Below are 16,124 nucleotides of genomic sequence, written 5' to 3' on the forward strand. Positions count from 1 at the left end.
ACACGCTCACACCCTCAACTGAGACTGGAGTGTAAAACAAAGCCTTTGTTGCAACCTTGTCTCAAATGTAGGCACGTGCACGTTAATAATGATATCTTATTTTTCTTATTGCATGGATTAAAATGTACAGCCTGCCCTTGGTAGAGACGTTAGTCCAGAGAGCGAGGCTTGGAACGCAGACTCGCAGCAGGCCGAGGCAGATTCGGGGCGAGGCGTGGACCGCAATCTTCCGGCGGCGTGTAGAAGCCCATTGGTTGACTGATTCGTACATCCGGAGTGAGGGTTGAAACGCATATACCGAAATGCAGGCTGGGCGCGGCAAGTCAGGGCAGAGCGAGGCTTGAAACGCATGCTTGAATGACCTGTACCGTTATTGCTAGAGGTTGCTGGGCTTCGGCAGACCAGAGCGAGGCTTGGAACGCAGGCGCAGTCGGCGTGTGAGTAGCGTCCCTTCGGCACCGGTCTGTGCCCTTCAGCGGGAGAAGCCTCTTTCCTCCCAGCGCAGCCCCTCCGACAGGCCCCATGGCCCCCGCCGTGCTGCGGCTGCTCAAGTGAGTCTTGCCCGGCCTCGGTGCCCCATTCCAGAGTATGGTACGGTTAGTGCTTTAATTGAGCAGGTGCTCCCCGGTGCTGGGTACCTGCGCCCCTTTCATTGGAAGGACGCGTGGCTGCGGCGGCGGGCCGTAGCTGGGACGGGGCTTGTGGTGCGGAGGGAGGGGCACAGAGTGTCCTGGCCTGAGGGCTGTTGCAAGAGGGACCAGGCCTCACCCATGCAAATGCTTTACTCACTTCCCTGCTCCTCCCCTCGCTGCAATCAACCAACCCGGGTTTATGAAGCGCTTGTAATACCCCGAGAGGGTGTCCAGGCGCTGCGATCCTGTTGGGCTCAGTCGAAAAGCCAAGCCCAAATACCATTGGTGTACTAAGCGCCCCATTAACTTGCAACACTCCTGGCAGACTGGAGCACAACCAGTGCAAGCTTGAGGCCCTTGTGTATGGAGCCATCTGGTGACCCTGGGTATGAGCAGTGGTTGAAGCGGGCAGGATCAGGGCGGCACGACGTGTGCCCGTGCTTTTCTAATTTATGAGCAACCGTTCCCCTCATTCTTGTAAAAAGACAACCGCCCGGGACAGTTAATTCCTGTAATTTAAATGCTTAAGCATCATGCAGCGAGTCTCCTGTGCTGTGAAACCGAAGCCAGCAGACAGCTAACCAGACTTTTCTTCCAGGGTGCCTGCTTCCCTGAAAGAAATGCAACTGTGCGCAAGAAGTTAATCTGCAAACGTATAGGGTAGTCTGAAATGTAAAGGACGCGCGGGAGCCAGAACTGGCTTTAATTGATGGAATCACTCAAAGCCATGTGATGACAAAGATTTATTTTTTGAGTGGTAGTGCAAAGAATTAACAACTGAGCTGTGATGTGCGTGCTTTTAATTGAAATTGTATTTACATACTTTACTACCCCGACGAGGTGTTGAAGGGACAGTTCTGTTAAAAATAAATTGCATTGCGTTCAGTCTGGCTATTTCCAAAATCTATATTTTGGAAGCACCATTTTATCTTAAACCTTTTTGGCATTTTGTAGTAGTCTATGTGATACTGTGTGTAAATGCAAATTTAAGATAATGACTTACATATTCACATAGGCACTGAAAATACACATCACTATTCTCCACTGCACCAACCAAGATTCTGTGGCCCTCCAGTAACACACAGACCTCTGCAGCTCATTAACTAATAGAGGTTTCATAACATGCTGTTGTGTATTTCCCACTAGTAACTTTTGTTGCTTATCATTTAAGCTGCATACTGTTTTATATGTAGCTACCTGATGTCGAAAGACCAAAAGAACTTACAGAATATTTTGTTTTTTAGCCACACCTTGGACCCAACCCACACGCTCACTGGCCCTGCCCCTTTGCACACAGCATCACAGTTCCCATACTTTTTTTTTTTAATGCACTTCGATCACTGGTTATGAGGGAAGTACAGTGTGTAAGTATATTCATTTGGGAAAATTAGGGATAAGGAGGATCTCTTTACAAGGAGATGGGAAGGATGGGTCACATCTAGCTATAACTGTGATGGTGACAAGGAGATGGTGTGGATTTGAATTGCTTGCCAGGTGCCAGAAGCAGTTGGTCTCTGTTGTCATGGCAATTAAGAGCCTTTCAGGAAGTCCACATTCCAGTGGCTCATTCCTGTCTCTTACACCCCAGAACAGTGAGGCCCAATATTGGCGTAAAAGAGTGTTGCATTGCAATGCTTTGTGCAACACTGTTTTCTTAGTTATTAGAGGCTGACTGCACCTTTGGCAGTCATAGAGGGTATACTCTGTAGTTATCGTCCGTGCTGTAAATGGAAATATAGAAGTACAGGTACTGTAGTGAGAAGTGTAGAAAGTCTCACTGTAGAAATAAAAAAGTGCAGGTACACAATACCAGACAGTATCTTCCCATTTAAAGCACTGGTTATCATAAAGACTATATATACTTTGCCCAGCTTTCTAATTGTAGAAAGTATAATCTGCACCTCTTGTAATCATGGAGAGTAAACTCTGCACAACTAGTAATCATAGTGAATACACACTCTGCACCTCTAGTCATCATAGAAACTTACTTTACATCTCTGGTTATCACAATTTACTCTACACGTCTACTAATTATAGAGAGTATACTTTGCACCTGTAGTAGTTATACAGAGTATAATCTGCACCTCTTAGTAATCATAAGACATTATGCTCTGCACCTCCGGTAATCGTAGATTATACTCTGCAGCTCTAGTAATCATAGAGAGTATACTTAGCAGCTCTGGTAATCATAGACACTATACTAGTAATCTGAGAGAGTATACTCTGCACCTCTGGAATTCGTAGAATGTACTCTGCACCTCTAGAATTTATAGAGCATTTACTCTGGACCTCTAGTAATTGTAAGAGTATGCTTTGCACCTCTAGTATTATAGAGTATACTCTGCACCTCTAGTAGTAGTAGAGCATACTCTGCATCATCACTATTCGTAGAGCATAATATACTCTCCACCTCTTGTAATTAGAGTTGCTCTGCACCGCAGGTATCCTTAGAGTATACTATGCACCTCTAGTAGTCGTAGAGAGCATTGAGTATCGTCTGCACTGCTAGAATTCATAGAGCATATTTTCTACACCACTTGTAATCGCAGAGTATGTTCTGAACTTCTCATATTCGTAGAGTATACTTTCCACTTCTAGTAGTCGTAGAGTATAGGCTGCACCTCTTTTAATAAGCTTATGCTCAGTACCTCTACTGTTCATAGAGAGTATACTCCGAACCTCTAGTTGTCGTAGAGTATACTCTGCAGCTCTTGTAGTCGTAGAGATTATACTCTGCACCTCTAATAATCGTAGAGTATACTCTGTACCCCTAGTCTTCATAGAGGATACTCCTCGGCACCTCTAGTAATCGTAGAGAGTATATATTATGCACCTCTAGTATTTGTAGAGTATACTCTGCACTTCTTGTAATCGTAGAGTATGACCTGTACCAGTAGTATTCATAGAAAGTGTACAGTGCGCCTCTAATGGTCATAGAGCGTACACTCTGCACCTCTAGTAATCGTAGAGAGTATGTTATGCACCTCAGTATCTGTAGAGTATACACTGCACCTCTTGTAATTGTAGAGTATGCCCTGTACCAGTAGTATTCATAGAAAGTGTACGCTGCGCCTCTAATGGTCATAGAGCGTACACTCTGCACCTCTAGTAGTTGTAGAGAGGATACTCGGCACCTCCAGTATTCATAGAGAGTATGGTCTGCACCTCTTGCAGTCGTAGAGAGGATTCTTTGGCTTGTGCCAACACCGCAGTTTCTTTCTGACCTGTACTGGAGAAAAAGGAGCACAGAATGAGACCTTAAGTACAGGACCTTTATAAGTCCCGTAATTAAAGTTTGCCCTTCACTATATTAACAGCTCATCTTGTTTCGCAGTGACTTGTTGTCACCTGGGAGTGATTTACTCTGATCCTCCACTCCAGTGCCTGCATTGAACTGCAGTGCATTAGAGAGCACTTGTAAACCCCTGTCCTGTCCCTGGCTCCTCCCACCTTTCTCGCTCAATCTGGTAACACATGCATGCCTTAGCACATTAACCCCAGACCTACTCGCTTGCCAAGGCTTGTGTAGCAAGATGTTCAAATACTTTTCTCGCATCCCTTAAATTGAGATTTTGATGGTTTTATATTTCACTTTGTATTATGATCAGTGCTTTAAATGGGCAGGTACTGCCCTGTTCTCAGTACCTGCACTTCTCAGCACTGCTGCAATAAGTTTAATGGGATAGTACCTGCACTTCTCAGCACTGCTGCAATACCTTTAATGGGAGGGTGCAGGCACGTCTCAAGAGCAAATAGGTACTCTAAAAAGTGTGGCTATGATTTTCTATATATCAATCAATTAAAACACTGATGACGATTATACTGTTCTCCGCTTTGCTTTTTTTTATAGTGCAGTAACACTTCCACAGTGCAGTAACTACGTAGGACTCCGTTAACTAATTAAATTCGGTTCCTCCTTTTTGCTCCGGACAGAGGGCAGTAATGTTGTACCTGGCCTGAAACAAGAACAAGGCTGCATTATTTTCCTACTCCCTCCTGCACACTGCAGTTCTCTGCTGTAACAGACATGGGAGCATCCGCCTGAACCCTTCAGGAAGGCCAGCAGTGCAGATGCAGGAAGGTGACTCCCTTCCTCAATCCAATGCCTAAATATAATAAGGCCCAGATTTATACCTTTTTTGCGTGCATTTGCAATAATTTTTTTGATGCAAAAGCGGCGCAAACTTACAAAATACAATTATTTTGTAAGTTTGCACCGCCTTTGTGCTAAAAAAAATGTTGCAAGTGTGGCGCAAAAAAAGTATAAATATGGGCCTAAGGGTCTCAGTGGTCACCCAAAGCTGTGCTGAGTTGTGCCTAAGGACATTCACCAGCCATCTTGGTGTCGTACGATACTACACCTTGAGTATTACGTCATACACCTGTTTTGTCCCAGGTCGGATTCCTTCGTATGTTGAATCCACAAGTAGAACTAGGGGGCACTTTCCTAACAGTACAAGTGTTTCCACTTCTTTGCTTCAGCTTGGTAACTGTCTGGCACCCCTTGCCCTGGTATGATTGGATTCGATTTATTTAATTAAATAAAGCTCACTTGCACCAACCAGTGACATCTTGGTGCTAACCTAACAATGTTCTCGTAGTGACAAACCAAGGCCCTAGGATGCTGTCGCAACATTCCTAGGTGAACAGATGCGTTCTCACAGCTTTCTAAATTGTAAATAGTTTGGCTGAACTGATTCCACAATTTGAGACAAATATCCAAAGGATCTGCCTCGGGCTCTCTTTATTCAGGGAACTTGGAGAAGGGAATGTCTAGAGCAGCGGTTCTTAACGTTTTGACTCCTGAGGATCCCAGCAGAATCACTACCTGAATCCAGGGATCCCCACTTAGTCATTATTGGAAGCCAGACACCCCCGGAATCATAAATTTCTGTTTTGAACCTCAAAACAATACACAAAAATACAAAGCCAAGTATGCACCAAATGCTGAAATATTTTGTTTAATTCACAGTCAAATATAGAAAGTTTTCAGATGTTCGATTTAGATTTTTTCAAAAAATGTATTTGTATATTATTTTTAATATTTCATTGTATAAAACAGTCCCAGACCCCCGAGTAGGTCTCACGGGCCACCAGGGGTCCTCAAGCCACACGTTAAGAACCACTGATCTAGAGAATCTCCGATCTCTGTAGACATTTATTCTTGGACAATCTAAGCCATGCACACCCTTAATCTTGCATTATAAATAAGGATTCTGGTTTTATGGTATTTATTTTTAACATTTCTGCCTGTATTTATCCATATTAATTTTTTGGTCTTTTTATCTGTATTTATCCACATTTTATTTTGTCACAAGAAGGAAAAAAAACGCTGCAGCTAGTATTTTTTTCACATTTCTTTAAATAGGCAATGCACGCTTTTTTGTTATAGGTTTAGATAGATTTATGTAAATGGGTTACTGATTTTAAAAAGGAGATCCTTTTGTTACTTGCAGTTAATACATTCCAATGCTTCTAATGTAGCACAGTGAGCTGTGAAGGACCTTGTAACCCTCACTATCCTTTGTAACATATCCTACACATTGATTTACACACACATGATTTATTGTCAATATAACGTGTGATGTAAGCGCTCTGACACCCTAAGTTGGGATGAATAGTGCTATAGTGGTATTTAAACTGCTATTTGTGTAGAGATTGGGACAGACCAACACATCTAACATTCCTACAGTGCATCCATATCTCCTGGATCCAGGGACTCTTAAGTATCTGAGAAGTGATAAGCTGTGTGCATTTATTTTGCCTTAATTGCTTTTAGTTGTGAGTCTCCCTGCCCTCTGCGTAGCTCCCAGCCAGGATACTTAAACAAAAGAAGGCCTGTTGGCCCCTTAACGTTGACCTTTGTTATTGGTCAGCTGAAATCCGATAAGCCCTCTCCCTGCCTGCGCTCAAAAATGCTTGTCTTCTCCTTGCAAACAGCAGCAAAGTTGAATATATTAATTGGCATTTTTCTGTTTCTATTTATAAATACAGACAAAGGAAAAAAAATTCCATCTGTATTTATATGCAAAAATCTGTTTAAACAGAAAACCAGGAGCCTTAGTTGTAAAGTATGTTTATTCAGATAAGTGGGACAGCATATATTGTGGTAAAAAAGAAGTCAGAGTGGAGTATTGTGGTAATAGCTTTCTTGTGCTGCTTACCTTCTTTCTTTAGGTTCACAACCAAAGTAGGTCTGGCTGGTGGTGCTGTGTATGTGGCTTATGACCAGGGACTTTTGGGAAGCGGTAGCCAAGGGGAAGCAGCCCTCCAGAAGGCCAAGGCTGCTCTGCCGCCTGCAGTGAAGGAATGGACCAACTATTTCGGCTGGCAGGTAAGGACCACCAGGTGTGAGGAAGAAGGTTGCAGAGACTAATGGCACCAAGGAAGAGACCTGAGGTTTTGAATGGTGCAAAGTTCAGGCCTTAAACTTTTACCACTAAAGTTCCAAAGTTTTACCACTAAAGATCTGGGTCTTTACTGACCAGCCGCCTGACATCTGTCCGGCAACATCAATGGAAGGGAGTGGGTGTGGGTCATGGGGGGGGCAGAAAGAAAGCAAGTGCCAACATATTCATGTTTGCGCTGCTTTGTATAATGTTAAGTCATTTGGCTTGTACTACTGAATAGCGTGGTACAAGAGTATTGAGGACAGAATATCAAGGGACAAATATCAAAAGGTAAGTGCATATAGGGAAGTATAGATTTACTGTTCTTAACTCCACATGTACATGCCTTGACGATATCTCTGCCGCGTAGGTACATATATGTACAGTTGGGTATAAAAAATGTAGTCCTGCTTACCTGTTGATATTTTGCCCTTGATATTGTGCTCCTTCAGTATTCTGGCATAGATATTCAGGGTCCACTTAAGTCATTTGTAAAGCACAACTAATAACTTCATGGGAGCTTCTTGGTGCTCCGAACCAATCAAACGGACATAACTCTTTTCTTAAGAAAAGCCAGGCGCCTCGATCCGGCTGCAACAGGAGGGATTTCAGTGTCCTAATGAATGTGAGGTGTTTATATTCCTTTCTCGGACTCGTGGCAGTAGGAGTCCATTTCCGCACTGAGTACCCAGATTCCCTCAACCACCCATTGGCTATATCTTTGACTCAGCATAGCGCTCTGCTTTTTTCAGCGAGATTTGTGTTTTACAAATACACCTACATATGTGTGTCATCATTCCAGGCTATGTCGGCCAGAGCTGAAAAGGCAAACCTGCCACATCTAGCCCTTTTGAATTTTTTAAATGGTATTAATGCAAGGCTCTCTGACCTCGCTGCAGCCTTGGAACGTCGCACATAGGCGTCTCCATCGATGAAGCTTGGAACCTTCCAGTGCAGTGCCTTATATGCCCTATAGGGGGACTTTAAGATGATAAGACATTAAACAGCCTACAATCTATGTGCCTGAAACCAATCTACAAAATAACACTTTTTGGGGTTTGTAACCTGCAATTGTTGATTGACTGTGTGTCTGCCGTGCAGCAGGACTACTGGTCAATTCATTCCATACCTCTTATCATTTTTAGTGCTCCTTTCCCCTTCCAGAGAAAGCGCTTGCACCAGTACCATAGAGAGCTGGGAGGTCTCTCGAGTAACTCATCCCACAAGTGCAGGCTTTCCCAGAGTTGTCACCTGGTCTTGTAGTGACCAGGTTAATGCGGTCACACTGATTGTGTGGCTTTTTGAGGCTTTAATACCACATTTAAAATAATCTGTAACTTGGTAAACAACCATTCTGACATTTCTAAATTTTCATTTTCAGCTACCGGCCACGCCAAAATTGGACTTCTCGTTGTGTGATTCATGGAACTGGGGTAAGGGAGTAAATTAAGCAAAAACGAACTCACTTTGAACTGAATTACGTGGAAGTATTTTTTTGTTTGTTTGTTAATAGTGGGTGTTCTGTTGTTTAATTCTATCCAGTGTGTGTTTCGTGGGAGGGTGGAGTGTTTGTTTTTGTATACCTTATAATCCATTGTTGCCTAGCATCCAGCTACATGACCAGTGTCTCAGTGGACTGGCATTCCCAAACTGGTCCTTGCATCCTGTCCCCAACAGTTTAGGTTGACTGGGGTACACTTGCTCAGAAAATCGGGAAAATTGGTACCCATCTGACCCGGTAATGACTCTCATTCCTTTCTTTCGCTGACCTTTGCACTTTCTCAGTGTCTGTCAGGTTAGTGTTTAAATACATGTGTGATGTATTCATATCCATTTTTCACAGTTTGGTTGACCTCTCAAACTAGGGGCTTGATTCAGAGTTACGCAAGTGAAGAACATCCACCAAGAAGGCATGATTGTCCCATCCAACCTGCTTAGAGTGTGTAGATGTCTGTGCATTCTACACGGGGCAGGCTGGACATCTGTCACTTTTTGCCAGATGTCGTCTTCCACTAAACTCTAAATGAGGCTCTAAATCTTGACGTATCACCCTTCTGGTGACTAGTTCAGCTTGCCAGGCTCTTGGCTTTGTGTGCCTTGTACTAGGGCTTCACCTGTGATAACAGTTGGTCACTGAGTCTATTAACGCGTTTTCTCACCCTTTACAGGATTCGAAACGCGTCACTGAGGTCGAGGGACCTTTTTGACCCAGTAAAGAGTGTGGTTTACCATATACAAAAATTTCAAATCCACCCCAACAAATTTAAACACCATGACCAATGTGGCCACGGAAGTAAAACTCCAGTCAATAAAAGTTTCAAGGCTTTATTTTACATCCACAAAGCTAAAATCCCGTAAACTGTGCGCAGAATCAAGTTGTAAAGATAAATCAACACCATTGGTTGCCCAAAACGGTGAAACAAGTTTGATCTACTTAACATCAACACCATTAAGCATTCAAGAAGAGTAATACATACCATTAAAGAGAATCTGTGAAATAGAAACATATCTCAAATCAGACTGTGTTGACATTTGATAAATCATATTAAACAGATCAAGAATCAGGGTTGGACATGAGTTATACCTACAGATGACTTAGGACATGCATGTGTGGGAACAGACTAGCACATAGACAAAAAGAGACCAATATAATTTGGAAAACAATCTATCTCGGGCTAAGAGAAACTAACTAGAAAATTAAAATAGGTAGGTGTCAACATACTAGCTTCTATTAGCGAAAGAGCATGTCATGGAAATAACATTAACAAGGAGATATACCTCTCCTAGGGTCAGCATTCAAGGATTCTTCATCAGCAAATAATGTAGATCATCAGCAAAGTCTGTTAGAGGCACCATCAGGGAAGTGCAGAACACAAGCTGCACTGAGAACATCAGGGGACAGGAGCCAAGGAAAGACTTGACAGAGGGAGTGCAAAGGAAATGGCAGTTTTCTTCTGAAACTTACAAACTCCATCCCTAAATCAAAAGGAATAATACCTTCTGATTCGCCAGTTCAGTGGTCCCACATCATGCAAAATGGTCAATATCCAACCCGATTCTAAACACAAATCAAAGTTGCAACATTGTGAAGTTTTCTCAGGTTTGGTCTGAAGTCATCTCCTCCTTCCGCGTGAATCCAACAGTCAATTACAATTTTTATCAATTGCAACAATACAAATTCTTCCCAGGGTACACAATGGACTCCACCTCTTCCCACGTGAAAGCACAAGTCGATAGAAACAATTTATTTCACGTTCAGTCCACAGGCCTAAATGTTCCGGAACCAAGGTCATTTAGAAATAAGTCTTGTAAAATGACACAAAGGAACCCTTTACAATTCACAAGAATCATCTAATGGAAAAATTCATGTTAGAAAAAGAAGAATAAATCATCACGTTTACATGACTGCAAATATGAGTTCTGCAGGCCTAGTTATGCCAACACAAGAAATATAATGCATTAATATATTTGTTAATAAAACACACATAATATGCAAACTTATAAATTCAGAATTAATAACATTGCATTAAGAATTGCAAACTAGTTAAGGCATCACATTAGGTATGAAAAAAGTGCATTTTTATATGCATGTAACTTCAAACTCCTAGATCACACATTAAACGTTAAAGAACAAAATTAGTTTCACTACTAGCAATTAACCTAGAGTCTAAAATATAATTTGACATTAAAATCTTGTTAGCACATTGTTAAATCCGGAAGGCACAATGGTGACCATCGTAAATGAAAACACAAGCACTTTTAAAATACGTGTCAGTGCAGCTTTTTACATTAGACTTTTAAATATGAATGAAAATGTCACCTCCTGCTGACGACTGGGTCATTAAAAGTATTACTAAATTTTTCACTCCAACAAGTCTGCTGACCTACGACATGTCTTTAGTGGGATCACCCGCCCTTCTATTGTGCAGGCAGCTGATGCAAAGTTGATGTCAACCCCTCCACTCGACCCTCCCAGCCTCAAACTCCACAAGCCTCTTCTCTTTTGTCATCAGTTTGGCAGCAGAACAGCTGGTCAGGCTCAAAGACATCAGTAGTCCACATTCAACAAAACCATCCACATTGTTTTTGCCACAGTCATTGCAATCAGCATTACTGCTTGTTCAGATCCCGTTCTTTTAGAAACTAAAATATACGTCCATGGCAAACTCTAAATCAGGCTGTAACTCGCCAATTATCACTCCACTGCTAACTGTATTGGCAGTGAAAAATAAAGGGGGCCCAATAAAACGTTATATGGAGCAACCATACTAATAAACACACATTTATTATTACAGTGTAGAGGTCAAATTCCAGTTTATTACCACAGTGCAGCAAACTTGCCATGAGAAAATCACTACTACCTCACAGATTACATATTACAAGTGCTTTACCTATTGAAGCAACTCTCCTTAGAGTCAAGTGACTTCTTTAGTATGATTTTACCGTAATACACATTTAACCTTTTGCATCTTAATTTTGGTTACTTTCTTAGACAAACATGAAAAATGCCATGGCGTAAACTAAGTATGCAAATGCACAGAAGGTTATATGCTGTTTCTTACCATTGTTGAGAGAAGGGCATCTTGACCTACTCGAGGCGCTACCTTTCATGAATCAGGCCCACTCACTCAACATCTGTAATAAATAGCAGATTACACTGCACATCTACATATATAATATTTTGTTTTCAATTTTGTTTCATAAGCACCACTTAAGCTTATTGTATAAGTTTATTAAAAAAATAAAAATTCTGTTTTTGTTTTTAAATTCAGTATAAAAAATATGTATGATTGTTTTGGACTTGAGGTTAAACACCTTTGATAGGAAGCAAAACACCTAACCTGTTAGGCGTGCCCCAGCTAGTTTCTTGAGGCTTTTCAGCTAACCAAAGGAATAGTCTTAGTAATCAGGTTTGATATTGCACTTTGTTACGATTACGGCTGTGATTGTTCTTAGGATGAGGGTGATCTGGCTTCTAAAGTGTGGAAGTTACTTTATTGAACTTTCGTACACCTAAAATAGTGCTTTCTTCTGAGAAATACAATGTTATATAGTGAAATCTGCACCAGCTGATTAGATTTATACGGCCTTGATGATAAAACACCCATCCGACTTCCCAAACTTTCCAGGTTTCTGGGGTATGATAAAGTTTGCACTGATGAGAAATTGGAGCACGTCAAGTGCTTCCTTGCTCCAAGGAGGCAGCCTCAAAAGTGCAAAAACACTTTTCTTTTGCTAGCAGTCTACATTCATGGATTCCATTTTCCCTTAACTTTTTCTTAAATAATTTTACTAAGCAAAATCTGTCCTTTTATCAAATGTTTCACAGTTCATTTGCTTTTTAGGTTCACGCTCTAGACAGCACATGTGCTGTTTTGAAAATAGACCTTTTTTTTGTACTTTGTCAGCTTCGGCCACCCATAGGCTTGCCATTTGCTGGCTTCATCGTCGCCCTTCCATTCTTTCTTCCCATTTGTCCCTGGCATGCATTTGTCATGCATTTTCCTGTGTTTACCCCTCGCCAGAACAGGAACCAAGTACACTATCTCTCATTTTTAGGACACCCTTTTATCTGGGTTTGCAAACCCTACTCGGAGCGCTGCTGTTTATTTGCTCCAAGTGCTGTTGTTATTATTATTTGGGTTTTTTCTTATCCCATCCTGCTAATGGTTTGCTCTGAGCTGCGGACCATTCCAATACTAAAATTAACTTAGGAGGAGCCTCTTCACACAGAAATTAAACAGCTTTCTCGAAAAAAGTATTATATCTAATTAGAAACATAATGTTTTTTTTTTTTTTTTTTTTACTGGTCTCTGGGGTGCTTACGTCATGCACAAGGGACCGCTCCATTACTAAAATGAATTCGGGGGATCCTCTTCAAATGATGTGCATGACTGACCGCTCCATTGCTACAATGAACTTGGGAGGAGCCTCTTCAAACAAAAATCAAACGGCTTTCTGAATATAAAATAATACATATAGTTACAAACTTTATGCATACTTTATCTCGCTTTATTTGTTCAGTTGCCACCCAGTATAAGGCGGAATGTATTCCGTTCACAGGCACACTTTCCTCACAACCTAAGTAGAATGATCCGTGCCATGGTGCGGGAAAGTTCTCTACTCGCTATGCCGCTTACATTACTCCTCATCTGGAGCAGACGCAGGAGGCCAAACCAGACTGTGGCTGCAGTCATATAAAACAAGCCACAGGTGCCACGAAATTTCAAGCTACATGAATGTTGTGTGGCTTACACAACCACTGTATGTTAACTTTCATTAAGTGTGTTACTGATACCAGAGCACACCATATGCTGGTGTTTCTGTCATTTGTGGCACCGGTGCTGCTACAGTTCAGTCTTGAAAGTGTGCTCATTTGCTGTGGGTAAGTACCAAAGAAATGCACACATCCATACTACCACAGCGGTGGCGTGGGTGAGCGCCTGCCTCGTGGTGCTGCGTGTAAAGCGAGGAGTGGTAGCAGCTCATTGCATCGAAACGTGTGGCCATTATGGTGATGCTCTTTGTGGCTGTACAGTAATGATGGCTTCTTCTGGGCATTGCAGAGATCCTTCGAGGTGATGCTGTTTGTGGCTGTAGAAATGTGTTGGCTGCTTCTGTTATTCATTCGGTGTTGGCAGGGCACACACTCAGTGGCAGTGTTGGCAGCTACACACCTACTGATGGGAAAGAGGGTGGTTGGGTTTGCTGTGGTTTCCTTGCAGGTACCGGTTGGCTCTTTTCCACATATCTCTTCCCCTCCCCGTGGTTTTCCTCCTCCCTCCAATGGACTCCCTATTCCTGCTTCTTCTTAACTAAAACATTTTAAAGGTTTCATTTTTAATAACAGCGCCGAGTAAAATAAAAAGTCTGTTGCAGCATGCAAAATTAGTTTAATTATTGTAACATATTTGCTAGCCTTTGTCCACAGACTACATGCTAATTAGTTGATTCCCCTCCTGTATAATTATGCACTCCCATTGCCGAGATCTATTGGCTATGCCAATGCTTGTTCCCCTGGTGCCAGTATTGTTTCTGTAATGTGAACGAAGCAGTTTGATCTGTTCCTTGTTAGAATGCAGCAACAATGGTATCAAATGGCATTTGCAGTAGTCCAAATTTGGTGCACTCGGAGTGTGATGTGGCCGATGTGACTTTTTGCCTGCTCACAACCTGGTGTAGTGCGACCTCCGAACTCGAGTAAACTGTCTTCCACGTAGTTTAATGCCTACTCGCATTCTTTTTGCAGGGGTGCAGAAGTCCATTGCTGCACTGTCGGTCGCCCCCACTCGCGCCTGTGAGTACACGCGGGATGGTTGGAAGTACATGAAGGGGCTTGTGAAATGAAGACTTGAAGCAATGTGCTCCCAGCGGACAACTGTGCACAACTACATATGGACCTGAATAAAGGGGCTTCTTGTGAAACCTTCAGTGTGAAGTGTTTTTGTGGGGCTCTGCTGTTGCCCCCTCCGAGGGGATGGCGGGTTGAAGGGGAGTTTCATGTTTGGGACGCCTCATCTTGTTCATCCCCACCTGAAGCCAACCTTCAGCCACTGGGTGAACACTTGAGGAATTCATTGCACGCACAACAAGAATAAGCTGCTTGACCAAGTAACCATGAGATTTTCTACACAAATCTATGACTTGCACGTGAGTTGTTTGACTTTTTGACAAGGACGTCATTTGGTGGTGGCCAGTAGAAGCGCCTTCTAACCTTCACTTTTTTATTTTTTTTTACCCCTCCGCTTCCCCCCCATTCATTTTAAGACCCATTTCCTTGCTTACTAAAGCAGCAGCTGCCTTGGTCCAAGCTGACTGCTAATGGTGCATCTGCAGGTGTGGGACCCGAGAACGGAGCATGCGGGTTTGAATCACCACCAAGGATGCGTGGATTCTGCTCTTGGAGTTCAGTCTGAAAGCTTGATGGAAGGGGCTCTACTCTTGGAATTGTGGAGTGGCCCGCAAAGCTGGGGGTGGATGGACCATACCCATTGAACGCTGCTGCAGCTTGGAGACTGTCACCTTCAGGGATGGGGTGGCATGCAAGCTTGGGCCGCACAAGTTGAGGAAGCAATGGGAGAAGAATTTGCGTGCCCGACTGCATGTGAAACTGATATTTGGAACTTATGTTGGCCCTGGCATCATGATAACCTAGCGTGTGTCCAGATTGCTTGAAGGATTGTCCCTGATAATTGGAGGTGTGACCTGGAAGGATGTACCGAGTGTGCCCTCATAACTTCTTAACAGGGATAGGACTATGATCCAGGCCCTTGGTATATAGTGGCATTTGCAACATGTTGGGTTTTTGTGGATCATAGTGTGAGCAGACCTTTTTTTTTTTTCCCCCCCGTGTGTCTAGGAGATTGCAGTCTGCACTACTTGTGTAAAGTTCTGTAGTTGTGTGAGACAGCGTGCATGTGTAATGATTGTGTGGCGGATATATGGTAGTAGGACTGAGTGACTTTGAGGACCAGGGCCAGTGGAATCCATTTTAAGGCCCCTAGTATAGCATGGCACAGAGGATGGATACATCTGTCCCAGACAGTGGAGGTGTACGGACTGCATTCCTGTCGGTGGAGGGTGGAGACCCAGACACTGAAGTGACAGAGTATGGCGACAGGGCTACTCTTAGGAATTCAACAATGCCCTTGTTAGCTTAGGGGCTTCTGAACATTTCTTCCTGAGCGCTGCCATTTGATGGATGGTAGAGGTCAAACAAGTTTTTGTTGTTAAAGGTGTGAAAGTATAAAAAGTGGAAAATAAGACTGCGGTAAATGGCACAAAGAATAACGGTGTGTTTGTAGAAGAATGGTTGTAATACGTCTACAGACACGAGATTTTGAGACGTCTGATTGTTTTATGCAGGTGACCTGTGCACTTCTGGGTGGAGTGAAGCACAGTACCAAGGTTTGGAAGATTACAAAATGTCACAGCAAGAAATTGAGTTAACAGAAGTAAAATATGGCATAAAGAGAGCTCGTATGTGGGTCTTGGATAAGTAAGCAAGCGTGGTTGCACCAAAGGAATGGGTACTTCGGGCAAGCGGTGTGCGAAACCCTAGTAGCAATATTGGGCAGGTCTGTGGGTCAGGAAGGAGGATCTC

The 16,124-nt window shown here is 42.8% G+C and overlaps 1 protein-coding gene across 1 annotated transcript; it reads left to right on the forward strand.

The window, feature by feature from the left end:
* The first annotated feature begins 336 nt into the window (after positions 1 to 336).
* Positions 337 to 14,446, forward strand: MICOS13 (mitochondrial contact site and cristae organizing system subunit 13). The gene is made up of 4 exons (XM_069217159.1): positions 337 to 551; positions 6,810 to 6,966; positions 8,403 to 8,454; positions 14,271 to 14,446. The coding sequence occupies exons 1-4, from the start codon at positions 523 to 525 to the stop codon at positions 14,366 to 14,368; spliced, it is 336 nt and encodes a 111-aa protein (XP_069073260.1). The 5' UTR covers positions 337 to 522; the 3' UTR covers positions 14,369 to 14,446.
* Positions 14,447 to 16,124: the final 1,678 nt, after the last annotated feature.

This window comes from Pleurodeles waltl, chromosome 12 (assembly GCF_031143425.1).
Source record: "Pleurodeles waltl isolate 20211129_DDA chromosome 12, aPleWal1.hap1.20221129, whole genome shotgun sequence".
NCBI lineage: Eukaryota > Metazoa > Chordata > Amphibia > Caudata > Salamandridae > Pleurodeles > Pleurodeles waltl.

Coding starts and splice junctions, on each gene's coding strand:
- MICOS13 (XM_069217159.1), top strand. CDS start 523: ATGGCCCCCGCCGTGCTGCGGCTGCTCAA. Junction 6,967..8,402: donor CCAACTATTTCGGCTGGCAG/GTAAGGACCACC, acceptor TTTCATTTTCAG/CTACCGGCCACGCCAAAATT. Junction 8,455..14,270: donor GTGTGATTCATGGAACTGGG/GTAAGGGAGTAA, acceptor TTCTTTTTGCAG/GGGTGCAGAAGTCCATTGCT.